At 38.6% G+C, this 22,265-nt stretch overlaps 1 protein-coding gene across 3 annotated transcripts in view; it reads left to right on the plus strand.

The window, feature by feature from the left end:
• The window catches only part of AOAH (acyloxyacyl hydrolase), a 186,333-nt gene that overhangs the window by 22,976 nt on the left and 141,092 nt on the right, over positions 1-22,265 (plus strand). For all 3 annotated transcript variants that reach the window (XM_061165364.1, XM_061165366.1, XM_061165363.1), the window contains exons 4-5: positions 10,573-10,639; positions 17,391-17,490. In XM_061165364.1, the coding sequence (XP_061021347.1) occupies positions 10,573-10,639; positions 17,391-17,490 (167 nt within the window). The remainder of the gene's footprint in view (positions 1-10,572; positions 10,640-17,390; positions 17,491-22,265) is intronic.

The raw sequence follows: 22,265 nt of genomic DNA on the forward strand, positions 1-22,265 counted from the left end.
TATAATCACTTCATTGAGAGTCAAATTTTCATTCACTTAATGTTAAGGAACTAATTCTTCAAAGATGCCTACAATATTATTTTTAAGTAAGATAGTTGGACTCATGACACTTTTATCTTTGACTTAACAAATGCTGTGTCAATGGCATCAATGCACTTTCAGAAAATTTATTGCTCACAGTCACAATGTACACTCATAAGCTCATTATTGTATTTAAAAATAAAAACTAAGAGAAAATAATACACAAATACATGTGCTTGCAATGTCCCAGTCTGACTACTGCTAACATTTTGACATAATTGCATAATCTTTCTTTCATGGAATTAGAATGTGACAAATAAACTAGAAGGCGCTTTGGCCTCCCCTGATCCCAGTTCCATTTTCCTTCTACCTCTCTAGAGAGAACCATTCATGTGAACTTGATGGATATTAGCTTTGTCAAATTTTATGCTTTTACATTCACTTCATTGTCTATGAATCTATAGATCATGTATAGCATTATCTATGGGTAATTTTTAAATATTTTCCTGGTAAGAGGAAACAAATGCGGAAAACCACACAAAATAAATGCATAGTTTTATCAGCTATTGAAAGGTGAACATCTCTGTAAACATCGTCCAGAGGAACAGGGCTATGTTCAAAAAGGAACAGATTGGTGACTACTCCGAAAGTCCCATCCACATGCTCTATCCCATCAAAAACTCCTCCTTCTCCCTAAAAAAAAGAAAGAAAAAACAAACAAAAAAAACACCTGCCTGTTACTATAATCATCTTCTTGTATTGCTTTATAACTTTATCATCCAAATGGGTATCTCCAGACACCATAGTTTTGTCCAGTTTTAAAATTTTTGATGTGTCTTTTCAGTCCCATTGTAATCTACCAGTTCCTTTTCCATCCCTTCCTTTTCCTTGTAAGTGAGCTATGGAATTTGCCCTGTAGTTGCTGCATTTTGTTGGTGGCATTCCTGTGGGAGGATTGACTATGTTTCTCTGCGTCTGTATTTCCTGAAAACGGCAGCTAGATCTGAGGCTTGACCAGACTCCAGTTTGATTTCTTTGGCAAGGCTTTAAGTGATAGTGTTTTCTTTCATCAGGAGGCCATCGTAAGCGTTTTTCTCTTTTTTTATTTTTGTGATAATGGCATTGTTGATGCTCTGTGACTAAGTCTATTACTTCATTGGAGGTTACAAAATGGTGCTGTTTTAATATATCAATTATATTTCATTTAGTAGTTGAAATACATTAAGAGTCAGTTTTCCCCATCATCATCATCGTTTAGAGTGTTTTTAGATAGTTGAGTTATTGTCTAAAGTTCATTCCTTAGAAAAGACTCATGGGAACAATATTCCTTGAATTCTTGCATGTATTTTTTCTCATTATTAACAGTACTATTTATTCTAAGAAAGGCAGGATAAATGCTTGATTCTTTTTCCCTACTTGCCAGTTTTCAAATAATTCATTGTCTTTGTGGTATCATCCCAAACTAGTCGTTTAGTCAGTTCAGTTCAGTTCAGTCGCTCAGTTGTGTCCAACTCTTTGCGACCCCGTGGACTGCAGCACACCTGTCCTCCCTGTCCAAACTCCCGGAGTTTACTAAAACTCATGTGCATTCAGTCAGTGATGCCATCGAACCATCTTATCATTTGTCATCCCCTTCTCCTCCCGCCTTCAATCTTTCCCAGAATCAGGGTCTTTCCAAATGAGCCAGCTCTTCGCATCAGGTGGCCCAAGTATTGAAATTTCAGCTTCAGCATCAGTCCTTCCAATGAAATATTCAGGACTGATCTCCTTTAGGATGGACCAGTTGGATCTCCTTGAAGTTCAAGGGACTCTCAAGAGTCTTCTCCAGTACCACAGTTCAAAAGCATCAATTTTTCGGCACTCAGCTTTCTTTATAGTCCAACTCTCATATCCATACATGACTACTGGAAAAAGCATAGCCTTGACTAGACAGACCTTTGTTGGCAAAGTAATGTCCCTAGGTTTTCTTTAAAGTATCATTATGAACTCATGAATTTATATGCATTTGATGAGTTTCAGTCTACTTCAGTTATTATCCTTTTGAAGCTCAAATTTGTCTCATCTTTGACCAGTGGGAACTTCTGTAAGTTGACTCCTCCATCCTTTTGACATAAGTCTAAGTAATCTTTGATAGCTTCCTCACTACCTGGTATGACAGTTGTACTAGCCTGTCTTGTACATTTCCAAGCGCAGGCTTGAAATCAGTCATTTCTCTTAGATGCTCTGGTTTCTTTTAGTGGGGAATAGTATTAAGACCACAATCTGAGTGCATAGGAATGTCATTGCTGCTCAGTTGGTCATTTTTTCTAGACTTCTTCTGTTGACAGTGATAGAAAACATACATTATATATTTACATATATTATTTTAAGATAAAACATCTAATGAGTTCATACTGTCACTTTAAATTCAAATTCAGGACTGCAGGATTTTTTCTTTGCATCTTCTGTCTCATATCTGTATCTTCTACCCACAGTCAAAGTCCTAACTCTCATTGACAAGGGGATTGATTAAATTAAAAAATCTCATGATTACTCACTTACCTATCCTTCTTTTCATATACAAGAGGCTCAGGATGTCAATCTTAATACTACTATTATGGATATATTTTATAATCCTTGAGAGCAGTTAAATTGTTTTTTGAATATTCTTTCCCCATATCTCTACACTTTTTAATCACTGTACTGTATTATTTGAGCATACAGCCATTACATATAATATATACATTCCCTTTGCACCCTCATTTAGTTTTAGTTCCATCAGCAACTATAAGATTGATGTTCACCACCAGCCCTTATGCAGATGTCTCTCTAGTCGAGTTACTATCTAAAGTTCATTCCTCAGAAAGGACTCATGGGAACAATAGTCACTGAATTCTTACATGTTGATAACAAGCTGGCTTGTCCTTTATACTTGAAAGTCAGTGTTTTTCCAGATATAAAAATCCTTGGCATGTAATTTCTTTCCTAAGTGTTTTAAATATGTTATTAAAAGTTTAATGATAATCTAATTTTCCTTTTCTTATAAGTCATTTACTGTTTTTGCCTAGTTCAAATGATTTTTTTTCATCTTTATAAAATTTAGTCATCTAACTAGACTATATCTTGGTGTCAGTTGTTGTATATTGATGTTCTAGGCACACAGTATGCTCTCTCAATGTGTAGCTTCAAATACATTTTTTTATAATCTTACAAATTTTTTAGTATTTGCTCAGTTTTCTTGATTTGGTTTTCTTCTTCAGGGATTTACAGTATCCATATTTTAAATCTTCTTTGCCTGTATTCATGATTTTGCCTATCTCTTGAATGAATAATTTAACAATTTTTTTTCTTCAGCTAAGACAGCAAAAGAGATGATTTATTGTATACATGTTACATTCAGCCACAACCGAGAAGAAAACTAGTCCAAAAATCACAGGTCCAGGGCAAAGGACCAAAAGGGACTCCTTTGATATGAGCAAGGTGGGTCTCTCAAAGGTGGTCAAGGTGATCAGAATAGCCATGGATGTTCCAGATCCATTGAGACAAGTTCTAGATAGTAGGCATGCCATCCAACAATTTCTACCAGCATTGCTGACCTCTGACTTCCCTATTTTCTGCTTCTGTGGCTTCTGTGGCTATACAGGTTTACTTGGACCCCTGCCTCACCTTTCTTCTTTTGTGCTTCAACCTGTGCATTCACTTCTTCCTCCACTTCATTCTCATGGCATGGAGGGTTCTCAAAAGATGGCTTTAAGGCCAAGAAATTTATTTATTTTTAGTTGGAGGATAATCGCTTTCCAATGTTGTGTTGGTTTCCGCCATACATCAACATGAATCAGCCATGGGCGCACATATGTCCCCTCCCTCTTGAAGCTTCCACCCCATCCCACTCCTCCAGGGAATCAGAGCACTGGGTTTGAGCTCCCTGTGTCAACAGCAAATTCCTACCAGCTACCTGTTTTACACACAGTAATGTGTATATTTCAATACTACTCTCTCTATTCATCCTACCCTCTCCTGTCCCACGGTGTCCACAAGTCTTCCTCTATGTCTGCATCTCCATTGCTGCTCTGCAAATAGGTTCTTCAGTACCATCTTTCTAGATTCCATATATATACATTAATATATGATGAACACTTCTTAATCACTTCATTTATTTTATCTTGAAAGTTTTCCTCTTTTTCATCTGCTATTTCTCTTACAATGTCAGCTATTGTGTTCCTTTCTTCTCACAGTCATTCTAATATGGATGTCATTTCTTTTATAATTTTATGTTCTTCCCTGAATTCTTTTATTCCATTTCTGAGTTTTTTTCAGCTCTGATTTCTGTTGTTCTTTCATGTCTTGTATCATTTTATTAATACTTCTCACTCATTTTAAAATACCATTATGTTTTAATCCTTTTTTTGGCATGATTTTCTGGCATGCTTTTGCTATCTGTAAGGATGTGATTCTGTTCCTTATTCTTTTTTTTCTTCTTATAATAACTTTGTATGGGAGTTGACCTAGATACATTTCTGTTGCTCATTTTTATGTGAAATTTGTTTTCCAAAACTCTTAGAAAGAGAAGTGGTTCAAGGCAGCCTCTCCAAATGCACAGAATTCCTTCCTCTGTTGTTTTTGTTGGTGTTAAAAAATAAACACATGGCTGCTTGCATTTTGAGACTTTCTGATTCTGTCTTCCTGCCCACTTTTATCTGGATTTTCTCTTTGTTTTGCTTCTATCCAGCTCATTTCTCCTCAGTGTGAGCCTTATCCTGGAAGGGAGCTCTGAGACGAGTTTCTAGAATTTGGGGATGCCTCACCACTCAAACGCCTTTGTCCTTCTAGCCTTGAGTCTTTTGTACTCATCTGCTACAGAAGTGGGCTAAACCTCATCCCTGCCTTTCCCACTTTCAGCTGATATTCTTAACTGGCCCACCACACTTTGTCATCAATACCCAGGCTGTTTTGGCGATTCGCCTATTTATCCCTTGCATCCCTTTACTTTCTCCCACACTTGATAACCCCCAAGTTTCACAGTTGTGAGTGGTTTCTTGTTGCCTTAATTGTATTTGGGGGCTCATGGAGATATCTAGTTTTGCTGTAATTAATGTTCATAGTGTTTTGGTTTTCCTTTATTTATGTATTTGATAGAGATTCAGTGAAATATCAGAACTCTGCTGCCTCCACCACCATCTTACCAGAATCCTCCCTGTGGGGATCTCATTTTTACATCAATGCTTACTCTATATACCACTCTGCAACTTCTGTTTTTCACTCAACAGTATGTTTTTTGGATCTATACATGTCAAGATATACATAGACTTAGGTTGAACCTCTAAGTTATTCTACAGTCCTTCACCATATAAATGTCCCTTATTTTATTTATCCATCCCCTTATTATTGGACATTCAGCATCTATTATAAACCTTACTTTATTTTCTCACATCTCTGAATTAGAGGAAGAAGAAGAAAATGTTATTATCATTTTACAAGGAAAAAAATAAATAGTCATAATTGTCATTAAGACTTGTTTTGACTAGTTTTCATTTCTGTGTAGTAGACCACACTGATAGATATCACCATTTGTGCCTTGAGTTTGATTTTCTCTTTTTAGGCAAAGTTTTGTTGTTCAAAGGTGAAAGCGTGGGTAAAAATCCCATTTCTCAGATGATCCTATTCTAATGTACCAGCAAAACATAAATGCATGAACCAAGATTACGGGTATTCAAGGTTCCATCTTGGGTCCTAGTGACTCTTAACAAAAACTTTTTGTTCAGGTAAATGAGAGGCTGAAAGTCAGATTCCGGTAAAATAGTAGCTGGCACTTCACCAAAGGGAAGCAACGTAGGTATCTCTGTCTTCAGTAGTGGGCCACCTTTCAATTAGAGGGGCTTTTCAAAGAATTCATAAGCCTACTTGGGGGTATTTTCATTTTATTAATTAACATTTATATCTGGATGGAAATAAAGTACTCAGTTCAGATTAAAGGCTCTTTTACCTGACAGATGTAAAGGCAGAGTGGATGTTACTGTTTCCATTTTGTGGAGGTGGAAGAACAAACAAAACAGTCATATGAATTGTGTAGAGTAACAGTGACAGTCTGACCGTTGGCTAAAGATTTCTCCTTCTAGAAGACATCATAGGACTGTTTTGTTTATGAAATATAAAAATATCCACACTGCCTGAGTACCCCTAGTGTTGCCTTCTCTCTAGAGAGCCAGGAGAATGGAAGTCAAATTATGCACAGCAACAGTTATGATTTTTAAAATTACTTTTAAGTAATACTGCTTTACCTCCAAAGCTAAATAAGTTTATAAAACATAACCTTAGCAGAAAAAGCATGCAGCAGCATTCTTGGGAATAATCACTCAGTGCATCATGCTGGCCTTTCCTGTGCCTGGGAAGACAGTTTTTTCAAATCGTGCAGAGTATTTCTGACCTTCAGTTTCACCCACTGCTTTTGCCTCTGGCTCTCATTAGTAAACACCTTGGAAGAATCTCAGAATTGCTAATAGAAAAATGATTAATGGAATCATTCTCACTAGGGGTCAGCAGACTCCTATGCCCTCAGTGTCTTGCTAGAACTTCACTTTCTTGGGTCACCTGTGCAGAAATCTTATCTCCTTGGAGTATGATAGTTAAAAACTAATGTCAACTTAAAATGAGAAAGGCCACTCTCCTTGCATTCTGTAGGCTCTCAAAATCTACATGCAGCCTTAGAACACACAGCCACAGAACTATCTTGGTGGTCAACTCACTGTGTTTTAAATGTCTAATTAGTAAGTTGGTATATACCTGCCATAACTGAGGTAGATAAGGGATCAAAAAATGTCCTAAGTACATTGAAATGCATACTACAAATAACTTGGGCTTTTGGAATAAAAGATTTTAATCTCTTACTGAACCACTCTACCCTTGGGGAAGCCTTCAATTCTCAGTTTCTTCTCATAGAATGAGGGTGAAAAAACCACTCCCTAAAAAATTTCTTATGAGAAAAGAAATGATGGTAAACCTAAAGGTGACTTACTACCTGAAATGTTCTAGGTTTTATTTACACCCATATATATGAATACACTTAACATATGATGACTGTGCAATTGTTCCTTTTTTAACCTTCCTTTGCCCTTGGAAGTGGCCATACCTTTTTATCCCTACGCTGTTTCAAGTCCTTTTTATTCTGTAGAAATTAAATGCTCTTGTACCTCCCTGGTCGCAAGCACAATTTAACTGTAGACTTTTTACATCAGATAGGTTACTAGCACTATGTTAGTGTCAATCTTTTGTTCAGTTGTAGCAATAACAGGTTTTCGTCTAACTATGGCTGACTGGGCCTGATCAGGCTTTTTCTAGAGACTTTTCCTATCTCTGCTCTGTACTCTTCTAGGTCTATCTAGAGTTTAGCTCTCAGAAACCCAGATTGTGTCCCGCATTAGCCATTTCTGCAGTAGCCTCTCACTCTAAACCATCACAGAATTTGAGGAAACTGATTGTTCAGATGGCCCTGCACAGAGGATTAGGAAAATCTTGCTGTCATTTACTTCAACTTGAGCAAAACAAGATTCTAGAAAAAAATACATGCTCACACACACGTAAGCATCTCTTATTTTACCAGAAAGAAGAAAATTGTTCTCTGCCTTTCAGGCAACACTGCAAGTGTATCAAAGAACACCTGGTGTCAATTTTTAAATTGCTCTGCTCTTGGCTGAACTAGTGCTACACGAACAACACTGGAAACTCATTTCCAAAGTGCTTTACAAGTCCATGTAGTTTTGAATGTCAGTTATATAATCCTCCAAACTTCCAAGACAACATAGTGAAGGGAACTGAATCCTACTCCTACATTTTTCAGATGAGGAAACTGAAACCCAGAAGGGAAATCAACCTGACCAAGGTCGAAGCCAGTTACCCAGTGCGGAAACCCAAGTCTCTGAGTTCTGGAACATCAAAGTTCCTTAGGACCCCTAAAAAGGAACACCCAAGGGGTGCTGTTTTTATTTTACAGCAGTAGTATTGAGATTTAGTTCAATTATACATGCATTTAAAGTGTATACTTCAATTAATAATTAAGTCACCCAGTTGTGTCCGACTCTTAGCAACCCCATGAACTGTAGCCTTCCAGGCTCCTCTGTCCATGGAATTCTCCAGGCAAGAATACTGGAGTGGGTAGCCATTCTCTTCTCCAGGGGATCTTCCCAACCCAAGGATTAAACGCACGTCTTCCTCACGGCAGGTGCATTCTTTACCATCTGAGCCACCAGGGAAGCCCAAGAATACTGGAGTGGGTAGCCTTATCCCTTTTCCAGGGGATCTTCCTGACCCAGGAATAGAAACGGGGTCTCATGCATTGCAGGCAGATTCTTTACTAGCTGAACGGAGTTGTACATCCATCACCACCATATATTTAAGAATATTTTCATCATATCAACAAGGACCTCCATCCACCTGAGGTGCCCACTCCTAACCATCCATTCCTTCCAGCCCTAAGCAACCACAAATTGACTTTCTGTCTCTATGAATTTGTCTATTGTGGTCATTTCATATAAATGCAATCACAGAAGTATGTTTCTTTCATTTAGCATAATTAATATTCATCCATGTTGTACCATGTATCAGAAAGTCATTACTCTTTATAGCCGAATACTATTTTGTTATGTGTAGATAGACTATTTTGTTCATCCATTCAGTCATTAATGGACATTTGGATTGAATTGTCTCCACTTATTTGATTTTGTATATAGATAATTCCACTATGAACATTCATGTGTAAGTTTTTGTTTGGAAATGTTTGTATTTTTTTGGGTATATGCCAGCAGTGGGCTTGTTGCCTCACATAGTAACCCTATACTTAACCTTTTGTGGACCTGTCAGACTGTTTACCAAAGTGGCTGTGCCATTTTATATTCCTACCAGCAGAATATGAAGATTCTAAGTTCTTTGCAGCCTCATCATTTCTTGTGCTTATCTTTATTTTTATTCTAGCATATCATAGTGGGTATAAAGTGGTATCTCATTGTGGTTTCTAACATTTTCCTCTAATAGCTAATGATGTTGACCATCTTTTCATGTGCTAATTAGCTATTTGTGTAACTTCTTTGGAGAATATCTAGTCAGATGCTTTTTGAAAATGTTTGGTACAATTCACCAGTGAAGCTATCTGGCCCTGGGCTTTCCTTTATGGGACATTTTTGATTACTAATTAAATCTCTTGTTATATCTCTATTAAGATTGTCTATTTATTCTTGTCAGTTTCAGCAGTTTGTCTTTCTAGGAATTTGTCCATTTCTTCTAAATTATCTAATTTGCTGCCATGCAGATGTCATAGTATTTCCTTATCATTCTTTTTATTTCTGTAAGGTCAATAGTAATGTGTGACTGGTTTTAAGTTCCTACTTATAAAGCATAATGAGTTTGAAGTCTTGTGCTTTATCACACACACCAAAAAAAGGTCCCATGAAACTTTTAATATTTTATATTTCATATATTTCATATTTTAATATGAAAGTAGTATTTACATTGGGCTTCCCTGATGGTTATTTACCATTGAGTAAGAATCTGCCTGCAATGCAGGAGACTCCGGTTCAATTCCTGGGTTGGGAAGGTCCCCTGGAGAAGGGATAGGCTACCCACTCCAGTGTTCTTGCCTGGAGAATCCCATGGACAGAGGAGCCTGGTGGGCTGCAGTCCATGCTGTCACAAAGAGTGGGACATGAATAAGTGATGAATACTTTCACTTTCAAGAGTACTAGAGAGAGTTCCCATATTTATCTTCTTGTTGCATTACCCTAGTCCCCAAGGAACTGGTATCCCAGTTTGAGGTAAACATGACAAGAAAAATTCTCAGGGAGGGTTTCCCATCTGTTCCTGGACAGTCCATCTATCCTAACCTTGCTAAAGTCCTCCTTGGAATTACCAGGGTTCCACAGAGGCTGACAAACTGGAGAAACAGGACCAGAGAGTTAACAGGTTTCATTGTGCAAACAGATTGATGCATAAAGCCTCCCTGTACTCATAACAGGGGAAGCAGGAAGAAGGAGATTGTTTAGGTAGTGGGTTTGCATGAGTCTATGTGTGTGAGTTCTCTCTGGTGTAGATGGCAATGCAGAGACACCTGTGACTGTTGGTATCTTTTTATCTCTGGGATACCAACAGCAAAAGCTGAATAGTCAAAGTCAAATCTTTTTTCCCCCAAAATGAATACCACAGAAGAATATTTTCAATAAAGCAATACTTCAGATTATTTACTTTCAGGCAAATCCTGTTTCTGTCATCAACAGACGAGATCCTCACCATGAGATATTCCCTGCTACACAAAAGATAAAATGAGACTCCAGAATTTAAGTGTATTTTTATCAAAAAATTAGCATTCTTTAGCAGGTACAGTAAGCAAAGTAGCATTTACATAAACCAGAGTTGGAAATGATATTTTCATGGATACATTAACTGTAACATTTCTCCCAAATCCTTCTAATTAATCACTCGAATTAATGATAAATTAAGCACTCAGCTTCAGTTCCTAGTAAAGATCATTATTGACTCATGTGTTAAATTCATCATAATAATCTATTTCTCCTGCTTTATCTTTCTTAGAAAAACTATTCTTGAAGACCACTTGCTATTCAGTGGTACATATATTTGGACCAGACATCATAAAACTGTGAGTATGCTAATACATTCATCTGATTCCATTGCTGGGACATGGGGAGAGAAGGGGAGGGCAGAAAACTGGGAGAGAGCTGGCTCCATTTCTAGCAGGATGTACTTACTGCACATGGGCATAAGTCGTACCTGGTTCTTGTTAATAGTGGAAAATTCAAACCTGACTCAGATCGTCATTCTAGGCAAAGTCTCCCTTCAAATTACCATGTGGCAACTTGACTCAGTTTCTCTCCAAGAGCCATTTGGAAGAATTTTGACCAATAATGCCAATAAATGAGGAGATCCTAGTGGCTGGGACGGGATGTTTGCCCCCTTCTCTTGAGCTTTCCCTACACTCCCTCCTGGATCCTCAGGCCATATGCGTCTCAGGTTCTTCTCTTCTTGCCTCCCACTTGCTGGTTTCTGGCCTCCACTTCTCCAACCCCTGCCCCTTCCTTAGGGTCCTCTTTGTGTGCTGTTGGCATTTTCTGTCTGCTTCCTTTCCTCTACCTTTTTTTCTTTTTTGAGCTCAGGACACTGAATCAGATACATCATATTCCTGTTCATGGCACTTTCTCATCAAGAATCCAAACTTGGCTTTCTTGTATTTCTTATCTAGTTATTTACCTAGTTATTCTAATAATGTCATTAGCCCCCAAACCTACCACCCAAAGCAAAGTCTGGACCTTGACAATAACTTACCCTAACCGCAGGGTCTCTGTCTTTATTCTCATGATTTTCTCCACTCAAGTAATAAAGTCCATGCTCATCATTCTCTTGTTTTCCTTTTTGTATAGGTTTATATATGTGTATATTTTATTAATATAATACATTATAATCATAAAATAATATATAAGTAATTATTAAAACCCATTATGATTATTTTCTATATTCCTTTAAAGCATATTTTAAAATTTTATTTATCTCTTTATGAAGAGAGTGTCACATCATTCATAATCTTTGGGGACCTACCACTTAAAATTGCATGTCTAAGATTCATCCATAGATTGTGGCATTGCTGTAGTTCATGCACTCTGAGTACATAGAATATCCCATTGTGTCTCTACAACAGTCTATTCCCTCACTTTCCCATTGATGGGTGTTTGGCTTGTTTTCTGGTTTTCTCTCTTGTGAAGAGTGCTGTTGTGAACATTCTTACATGGTTCCTCCTTTATATGCCATTAGCCTCAGAGCAGAGTGGCTCAGAGAAACCCCCCACAGCAGGGTAGCCTGCAGTTAAAGATTTCTGAAAGCAAAAGAAACTTAAAATGATACAGACCAAAGGGACAATCATGCTCCATCATGCTGTGCCCCTGCCTTGATTTTTGTTAATCTCACTCTACTGTGGTCAGTGATTTTTGATGGACCCTGGACTGGGAGTGTTTAGAAGGCAGGGACTACCATCTTCTTAGCTCATATCTCTATTACTGCCACTGCCTCCTAACAGGACCCCAGGCCTCCTGGATCCCCCATTGCCCTGAAAGTCCATAATCCACATTCTAGCTGGTCAAATAGCTTCTTAATGCAAAACTAATTATGGCGATCTCCAACATAAAATTTTTTACACACTTTACAGGATTCCTTAGCCCCGTGCACAAAGCTCTTTATGACCTGATCTCTGAGAACATGTTCAGACTCATCCCTGGCTGTTCTATAGCATACCACGCTCCAAACCAGTTGTAATTTTCCACACACACCAGAAGGTTTTTGCTTCGGAACTTTTGCATGAAATGTTCCCTCATCTCCTACTTCTGTGGATCTTAGCTCCAGGGTCACTTCCTCTGGAAGTTTCCCTAACTCTCCCCAGGCTACGATAGATACCTCCAACACACACACACACACACACATACACACACTCACAAATTCTTCCTTTCCTATGCAAACTCCTGTGTGCTTTTCACATCTGTTTGTAATGTAATTCTCCATTTACTTTTCTGAGTTGCTAACTGAGTTGCTAACTAGATTGAAAGGCTTCTGAGAACTAAGACTACATTTTTTCATCTTAAGTAAAATATTAATACTTAAGCAAAATACTGAATATACAGAAGGAAGGATGAAAGGAGGAAGGAGGGATCCTTGTATCTCCAGAAAGAGAAGTCACTCAGTTGTGTCCGACTCTGCAACCCCATGGACTTTAGCCTACCAGCCTTTCATGTCCCTGGGATTTTCCAGGCGAGAGTACTAGAGTGGGTTGCCATTTCCTTCTCCAGGGGATCTTCCTGACCCAGGGATCGAACCCAGGTCTCCTGCATTGCAGACATATGCTTTACCATCTGAGCCACCAGGGAAGCCTGTAACTCCAGGGTTTGGGGCAATACTTAAGCATAGAAAGTCTTTGATAAACATTTGTTAAATTGATTAATTCTTTTTAAAAACAAAATTATCACCACAGATGAACTCTGACTAGACTGCTCCGAAGAAAATTACTTGAACATATAAAAAAGAAAAAAAAAATTAGCCTATAGTGAATCTGTTTACACACCTAGTCTGAGCCAAGTGCGCTGGGGAAACATCAGCTTGGCCAGAGAGGTTTTCTTGGACCTGGATTAGGGAACTGGAGAGGTAAGTAGAAAGCAGCCACAGATGCCAAAAAGGGCAGTACAGACAGATATCTAAAAGGGATATCAGAGATTAGCTACCAAGTGTGCTGGGAGTAATAGGGAAGTGGCCTGGTTTCACTGGGACGTCCATTGTTATTCTATAGTTGGCTGGAGGGTGCTGAGTGCAAGAGCCAGGTAAGCATAGGATCAAAGGGAGGACAGACTTTGCACTAGTACTATAGGTGTGGACTGTACAAGAGACAGTCCCCACCTCAAACAACTACAAATGGACACAGAGGGTTGAGAAAGAATGGGCCCGGCAAGCCATTGAAAGAGTAGGTGATAGGGAAAGGAGGAAAGTTTTTTCTTTGAGATGACTCAAAGTTATAAGATGGCTAATTCTCACTAGCATGGGATAAGTCACTTTGAAGAAAGATAGATGTAATAAACAATCCCTCTTTGTGGTTCCATCCACTGTTAGTTTTGTTTGTGAGTAATTTTTCAGGACCCGTAATAGTTGTTTGCTGATAGAAATTTCTCTTCCTATGGTGGCCTCTTCTTACAGCTTGTTTTAACCAATCACATGAAGTTCTCGGTTGATGTAGACCCTGAACATGACAATCTTATAATTTAGTTTTACCTAAATTTCAGGCTTCCAATATTAAATGTGTTTCCTAACCCAGAGGGCATCTCTCCTTATTATTTCACTCCAGTCAATTCTCAGTGATTCATGGACTAATTATTCAGCAATTACATTTCCTACCCACTGGCAAACCACAAGATATTGTTAGGAAGTGGGGCACCTTAGCACTTAGGCATTCATTCCCCAAAGAACCCAGGTCAGACAGGTTGGGCTACTTCCAGGAGCAACCTCGCCCAGCTGGCAACCATGTGCCCAGGTCTCCTTGTTTTGACATCCATTGTGCCAAATATTGCCATATCAAACCTGATGTTGGTCTTCCGCTCATCTCCCTTGCTTCGTAGTATCTATGCTCCCAATCACATATTCCTATATTCCAACTTAAAAGCTCTCAGAGTTCAGGAGAGGCCTAAACTACTCACACGTTTAGAAGAAAAATGCAAAACAGAGTTTATAACAATCTTGATACACCTTAAGTGTAATTAATGTATTTTTAAAGGACAAAAATATAAAGTATTATAATTGAGCCATCTACAAGACAATGCAAGGGGGTGGGAGGGAGGCTCAAGAGAGAGGTGATATATGTATACTTAACAGCTCATTCACACTGTTGTACAGCAGAAACTAACATACCATGGTAAAGCAATTATCCTCCAATTAAAAAAGATCCTAGGATAAACCATAATGAAAAAGAATAATTAAAAAAAAACCCAGCATATATATATCTATATATATACATATATATAGATATATATATAAGAAAATTGCTTTGCTATATAACAGGAATTAACATTATAACTCAGCTATAATTCAATAAGAGTAAATAAGAAAAAGGATAACTACAAGATTTCTATAAATGACTAAATTCATAGTACACTCTGAAGAGTGTAGTCCAGAAGTGGGATAAAATTGTAAGTCGTATGAGGAAGATCTTCTTTCAATGCTATGAGTGTGTCTCTGTGACTATATGTTAATGCATAAATCCTCCTTTGAAAGTGATGTCAAAGGTTTAAATTTGAGAGCTTTCATGTGTGAAAGGCCCTGTCCTTGCTCTCTGCCATAGGCTATCACTCTACCTGTCTGTCCAAAGTTAACCCTGACCTTGCTTCCTTCTTCTGAGTTATGATAATGATGAACGATCATCAGCATTGACTTCATTCTACCATGATCCTAATTAAATTTGTTAATTAGCTCTGCCAAATGTGTTGAAGTTTCCTCCCCACAAGACTCACTCCTGTAAAGGTAGTAAAAAGATATAAATTGAAATGTGACCATTTTGGTCTTATTTGCTGCTCTGGAAAAGAGAAAGCAATGTTGGGTGGGAATAGTTATTACAGGTTTGGATATTTCCTAAGTGAAAGTGAAAGTTGCTCAGTCATGTCCAACTCTGCAATTGCATGGAATTCTCCAGGCCAGAATACTGGAGTGGGTAGCCTCTCCCTTCTCCAGGGGATCTTCCCAACCCAGGAATTGAACCCAGGTCTCCCACATAGCAGGCAGATTCTTTAACACCTGAGCCACAGGGGAAGCCCAAGAGTACTGGAGTGCGTAGCCTGTCCCTTCTCCAGTGGATCTTCCCGACCCAGGAATCGAACCAGGATCTCCTGCATTGCAGGTGTATTCTTTACCAGCTGAGCTACCAGGGATGCCCCTGGTAGGAAATTTGGAGATTTCCTAAGGATTTCACAAAGTATGTGTAGTCTAAGCCTTTTGTCCCATGGTTGGTCAAGAGCACACATGCTATTTCGCCACTTCTTTGCAGCTTGCACATCCTTGTCGTGTTACACTTGTCTGGCCGCATGAGGCTCAGCATTTTCTATTCTTGCCCAAAGGAGTGCTTCTCACTTTCAACCTTTCTGATGATAAAACTCTGGTCTTAGAGAATTCGGGAGGGATACCACATGGCCAGCCTCCCTCTCCTATTTTTCAGTTCAGAGAATACCACTCTGATTGAGGGGCCCCCATCTTCACTCTCATATTCAAGTTCACTTACTTTAAATTGTGTTCTATTTGCAGGGGAAAGAGAATAGGTGGACACCATATGATGAGTTGGCTCTTGTGGTTCTGAATTGCCACAGATGGGATATTGGCCTTAGGTTAAAAAAAAAAAAAATTAAGCAGAGCCCTATTTATCACCCTTCTGAGTCCACTAAATACCAGATTCCCACAAAGACAGCAGTCATCAGTTAAATAAATGAACCATTAAATCGAGAACAGATGTGTGAAAACAGTCACCCTCCCCTGATTTACTGACCCTGGGTAGATATTACTTTGGTAATGGACCTTGTGTGTCGCAGACAGCTTGTCCCACTGCTTAGCCACCTTTAAGTTGGTTACCTTCCCCTCCACCTCCCATGCAGAAACCCTGGAGCCAAATGGATGATTCATGATGATCTCGCTTTGCCCTCTTAACTCAGGTGCTCACAAAAGGCTGAAAAGCCATCTTGCCGGTTACATTGTTAGTCTCATTCAGCTGGAATGAAATTTAGAAGCCATGATCTTAGCCTATGTTTTCACATACTAGTGACCTTCAATTTTTTTTTCTTTTTTATTAAAGTATAGTTGATTTATAATATTGTCTAAGTTTCATGGGTACAACAAAGTGATTTGGTTATACATATATTTCTTTTCTATTAATTTCCATTATAGTTTATTGCAAGATATTGAATATAGTTTCCTGTGCTACATAGTAAAACCTTGTTGTTTATCTGTTTTGCATGTTAGTTTGCATCTGTTAATCCCATATTCCTAATTTATCCCTCCCAGCTTCCCCTTTGGTAACCTTAAGTCTGCTTTCTATATTTATGAGTCTATTTCGATTTTGTATATAAGTTCATTTGAATTATTTTTTATATTCTACATATAAGTAATATCATATAATATTTGTCTTTGTCTGACTTACTTCACTTATGATAACCTTTAGGTCCATCCATGTTTCAGCAAATGGCATTATTTCATTCTTTTTTATGGTATCATTTAATTCTTTTTTTATTCATTTTCTTTGTTTAAGAAGTGTGTTGGGAGTGGCAGGTAGAAAATGAATATGGAAGATTTGTTTTAGCCCCTTCAAACCTAAACGTAAACCAAAATGCTTGAAGAACAGTATCCTTACACCATCCCCAGGGGAAAAAGTCAAAGGTAAAAAAATTAATTTACTTTAAAAGGAAAAGAGATGCTTTGATTACACCTAAGAAAATGATTTCAAGGTGTTTAAGGCCATATCATAAAGTTATTTTTTGCTATAAGGCTCAGCAAACTTTAAAATATTGTTCCCATCAAATTACACCCCTGTCCATTTCTCCTATCTCAATTTTATTCATGGCTTTTCTAGAAAAGCATCCCAGTGCCCATGCAAGAGGCTGGCTTACAGTTCAGTGCTGTTAGCCCCTCTCTCCCCACCCCCAGGACCTTATTGTAAAAGTAGAATGCAAGTGGCAGGAAATCGTTATGATCCAGCAGCTACACAGGACTGGACTCAAAGGCCATGCCAGAATCCATCCCGGGGATTTTTACCTTCTTTCGAAATTACCTCTGTTTTCTAATACCTGAGAGCTTTTAAATAGCCTTTGTTTTGCCCTATTTCCCGCCAGATTCAGAGCAAATATGAATGCTGATGTGGTATGTCACACCCTGGAGTTTTGTAAACAGGATCCTGGCCAACCCTTGTGTCACCTCTATCCCCTTCCCAAGGTGAGTGGTTTTTCATTCTGAATGTCAGATAGCAATGACATGCAAGCCCTTTGGACATGTTGTAAAGGGAGGTTCAGCTTCACTGGCTCCGTGGTTTGGGACAGGGACCTGCAAATTGACATTTTTCATTACATCACCCAGAGTAATATTCCCAAAGTTCAACTTAGATGCCTCCCCCATGCTGCCAAAGAATGTATTTGTTGTTTATTTGGGACTATAATCTAGACGGGCGGGCAGTACATAGGAAATCTGGCCAGCCAAGGTGAGGAGAGGTTAAATCCCTCTCTACCCCTTAAAATTCAAGCAAGTCACTTTTATAGAGTGACCAACTCATGCATTTTGTCCAGGACTTTTCTGGTATCAGCACTGGAAATCCCACATCCTGGGAAAACTCAGGCAGTTGGTTCCCCTAGTCTAAGCTTTATTGTTCTCACCCATAATGTGGGCCTAATAAAATACCTAAAATACCTCCCTACTACTTTTATTGGAGTAAGTAGGTAAATTAATACATATAAAATGCTTAGTGCAATACCAGCTGCGTAAATAAGTATTAATAAAATGGTAGTTAATATAATTATTACCAATATCCTTATTATTCAGAGATAGCGGTTCAGAATACCCTGTGTGCATTTTATCATGTTGGACAATTTTTTATTGGAATGCAGACAGAGACAGGCTAATGTTGACACAATTTCCTGCTAATGCTGTGTGCTCAGTCATATCTGACTCTTTGCAGTTCCATGAACTGTAGCCCACGAGGCTCCACTGTCCATGGAATTTTCCAGGCAAGAGTACTGGAGTGGGTTGCCATTTCTGACTCCAGTGGATCTTCCTGACCCAGAGATCAAACCTATGTCTCCTGCATATGAGTTTGCAATGGCAGGCAAACTCTTTTCCATTAGGGCTACCTGGGAAGCCTTACCCATGCTATGAATGAAAGTATAAGATTAGATCCGGTTAGGTATCAAAATAATGATTTTCAGAAACTTCCTATGAAAAATAAAATAAAACAAAATTTTATGCCCCCTTTCCCATAATTGTAGTCTTTCTGTGTATAACATAACAGGCTTCTGATTACTTGTCATTTCCTTTTTATTGTTATTTTTAAAAGGCCAGTTTAACACATTTTTGGCCTTGGCATGGTTTTATTGACTGGCAGTATTAAATATCATGATCCTAAAAGATGACGCTGTTAAAGTGCTGCACTCAATATCCCAGCAAATTTGGAAAACTCAGCAGTGGCCATAGGACTGGAAAAGGTCAGTTTTCATTCCAAACCAAAAGGAGGACAATGACAAAGAATGTTCAAATTACTGCACAATTGCACTTGTTTCACAAGCTAGCAAGGTTAACGCTCAAGATCCTTAAGCTACGCTTCAATAATACGTGAATCGAGAACTTCCAGATGTACAAGTTGGATTTAGAAAAGGCAGAGGAATCAAAGATCAAATTGCCAACATCCCTTGGATCATAGAAAAATCAAGAGAATTCCAGTAAACATCTTCTGCCTCATTGACTAAGCTAAAGTTTTTGACTGTGTGGATCACAACAAACTGTGGAAAATTCTTAAGGACATGGGAATACCAGATCACCTTACCAGCCTCCTGAGAAACCTGTATACAGGTCAAGAATAAACAGAACCATACATGGAACAATGGACTGGTTCAAAATTGGGAAGTAGGTCAAGTACGTCAAGAGTACGTCAAGACTGTATGTTGTCACCCTCTTATTTATTCGCAGAGCACATCATGCGAAATGCTTGGCTGGATGAAACACAGGCTGGAATCAAGATTCATAGGAGAAAGATCAATAACCTCAGACATGCAGATGACATCACCTTTATGGCAGAAAGTGAAGAAGAACTAAAGAGCCTCTTGATTAAGGTGAAAGAGTAGAGTGAAAAAGTTAGCTTAAAACTCAACATTCAAAAAATGAAGATCATGGCATCCAGTCACATCACTTCATAGTGAATAGATGGGGAAAAAATGGAAACAGTGACAAGACTTTATTTTCCTGGGTTCCAAAATTACTTTGGACGGTGACTGCAGCCATGAAATTAAAAGATGTTTGCTCCTTGGAAGAAAAACTATGGCCAACCTAGATGGCATATTAAAAAGCAGAGACATTATTTTGCCAACAAAGGTCTGTCTAGTCAAAGCTGTGGTTTTTCCAGTAGTCATGTACGGATGTGAGAGTTGGACCATAAAGAAGCCTGAGCACCAAAGAACTGATGCTTTTAAACTGTGGTGCTGGAGAAGACTCTTGAGAGTCCCTTGGACTGCAAGGAGGTCAAACCAGTCAATTCTAAAGGAAATCAACCCTGAATATTCATTGGAAGGACTGATGCTGAGGCTGAAGTTCCAATACTTTGGCCACCTAATGTGATTCATTGGAAAAGGACCCTGATGCTGGAAAAGATTGACAGCATGAGGAGAAGAGGGTGACAGAGGATGAGACGGTTGGATGGCATCATCGACTCAGTGGACATGAGTTTGAGGACACTCTGGAAAATGGTGAAGAACAGGGAGTCTGGCGTCCTGCAGTCCATGTGGTCACAAAGAGTCGGACACAACTGAGCAACTGAACAACAAGTATTAAATATCATAAGCCTGTCTCCTTGAGCAGAGAGATAGAGATGTGAATATTTGGGGTACATGTGCATTTCATGCTACCTTGATGATTGACTTAAACTACTAGTTAAATTTCCTTTAATTGTACCTGAGAAGCTATTGGCTCCACTGATGTCTGGAAGAGTTTGTTAATTTTAATTAAAAAATTTTCCATGTATTCAAATAGCACGCAAATATGATATTATGATATTCGCTATTTGATAATGTACAGAAGAAACATCTCTATGTACAAAGGCAAGTGATATGGGTTTCCATGATTTCCTTAAATAACATCATTTTATATATTTTCACACTCACAGCTATACATAGTCACAAAATGTTCAACTTTATCCCATTTAAAATGACATTCTTTATTTTTATACACTGTAGAATTTATACTCAAAATAGCATTTCCTTGTCCTCCCATCACCACCCCCTTTTCAATTCCCAATTCGGGAACATTTTGGCCATCCTTTCTGCGTAAGAGGAAGTTAGAGGATTTCATCTCAGAAATGTTCGGTTTCCTCCTCAAATCCGCATTGCCAACCTCCAGCTCTACAGATGACCCAAAAAAGAGGAGCAGTTGGTGCAGTGTGGACAGTCATCTGCCTCCACAATTTCATTTAATAGAAATAACAGGTACTTACTGAGCAGTCACTGTGCTTATTCTTCATCCTCTTTAATCTCCCAAATACCCCTGGCATGGAGGCACCCTTGGATGACCCCTTTTCTAAGACTGAGGAAATTGGTAGTTAGAAAGGTTATGGAACTTGAAACTCACTCCCCTGGGAAGGACCAGAACTGAGATTCATGTCCCTGTCCTTCATTCGGAGAGGCTGGTTGATCTCTTAACCTTTATGTCAGTGTTTCTTGAAAATCCCCTCGGGGTGTCTCCTTACAGCAGTTAACTGAAATCCCACCACCAGAAATAACCAATGTTAAAATATTGAATGTTTTCCTTTTAGTTTTAAATAAATTATATTAATTTCTTTTAGAGTTATGATACTGTTGTATATACAATATTTTATTTTACTTTCCCCCCTTAATATTACATTTTGAGTATGTATTTTTTTTAATGGTACATGTCAGACCTTGCTTTCATTCCCATGACATCCAAATTACACCTACAAAGCGAGTGTGAATTAGTAGTAAAGATACAGGTATAATTTCCAGCCCCCTAGAAGCCTTCCTCATGACTTTCCCAGTCAATAACACCCCCCATTATAGCCACTACTCTGAAATCCACCACAGAGTAGTTTATTTATATGAAGATCTACTCTTGAATTTCATGTGAATAGAATAATACGATATATTCTTCTTTGTGTCTGGCTTCTTTTGTCTGTGAGATTCATCCATGTTATTATGAGTAACAGTATGGTTGTATGAAGTAGTCACACAGTCATCTTTTGATGTTACTCCTGCTACATCGTCCCATCTAATCCAACCAAATCTTGCCCTCTTTCCAATAAATTTTGCACATGGATGCCAGGAATGTCTTTCTATAAATAGATATGATCTTGTCACTCCACCCCAGTACGTTTGCCTGAAGCCTGAGGACGCCTACCCTGGCTCCTTTAACACACCTCTTGTCAGAGCTCCTGTTTTTTCCTTCTTTGAAGTTGCTTTGTTTTGAATGATACACCTGTGTGATTGTCTGTGTGTCTCTCCCACTAGGCTATAACCTCCAGGTGGTCAGATTCTATCTTCTTTACACTGTATACCCAGTGTGTAGGACAATGCTTTATACATAACAAAGAAATATTTGTTTGTTGCCTCAACTTTCCCACCTTCTCTTCACCTTTGTTCTTAATAATCCCTTCTGCCCAGAATGACCCATCAACATCAAGCCCATCCTTCTAGCTCATCTCACTCACTGCCACTTTCTCTGTGAAATAACTCCTAATTCTCTCCACAAAAAGTTAACTCTCCTCTCAGTCATCAGCATGAAATGCTTTTTGAGTACTACCACGTGCTGGTGCTGTTCAGAACGCGTCATCCGTAATTAACCTCATGAAGTAGGTGGTGCTGTCGGCCACACATTGCAGGTGAAGAAAGGGATATGAAGATGTTAGGTGTACATAGGTTTCCTCGTTAGAGTGTAAATATATCAGGTGGCAGCTCTGCATCTTGCCCATCTTTGTCCCCTCCATCATGTCAGGCACATAA

This window comes from Dama dama, chromosome 18 (assembly GCF_033118175.1).
Source record: "Dama dama isolate Ldn47 chromosome 18, ASM3311817v1, whole genome shotgun sequence".
In the NCBI taxonomy this organism is placed as follows: domain Eukaryota; kingdom Metazoa; phylum Chordata; class Mammalia; order Artiodactyla; family Cervidae; genus Dama; species Dama dama.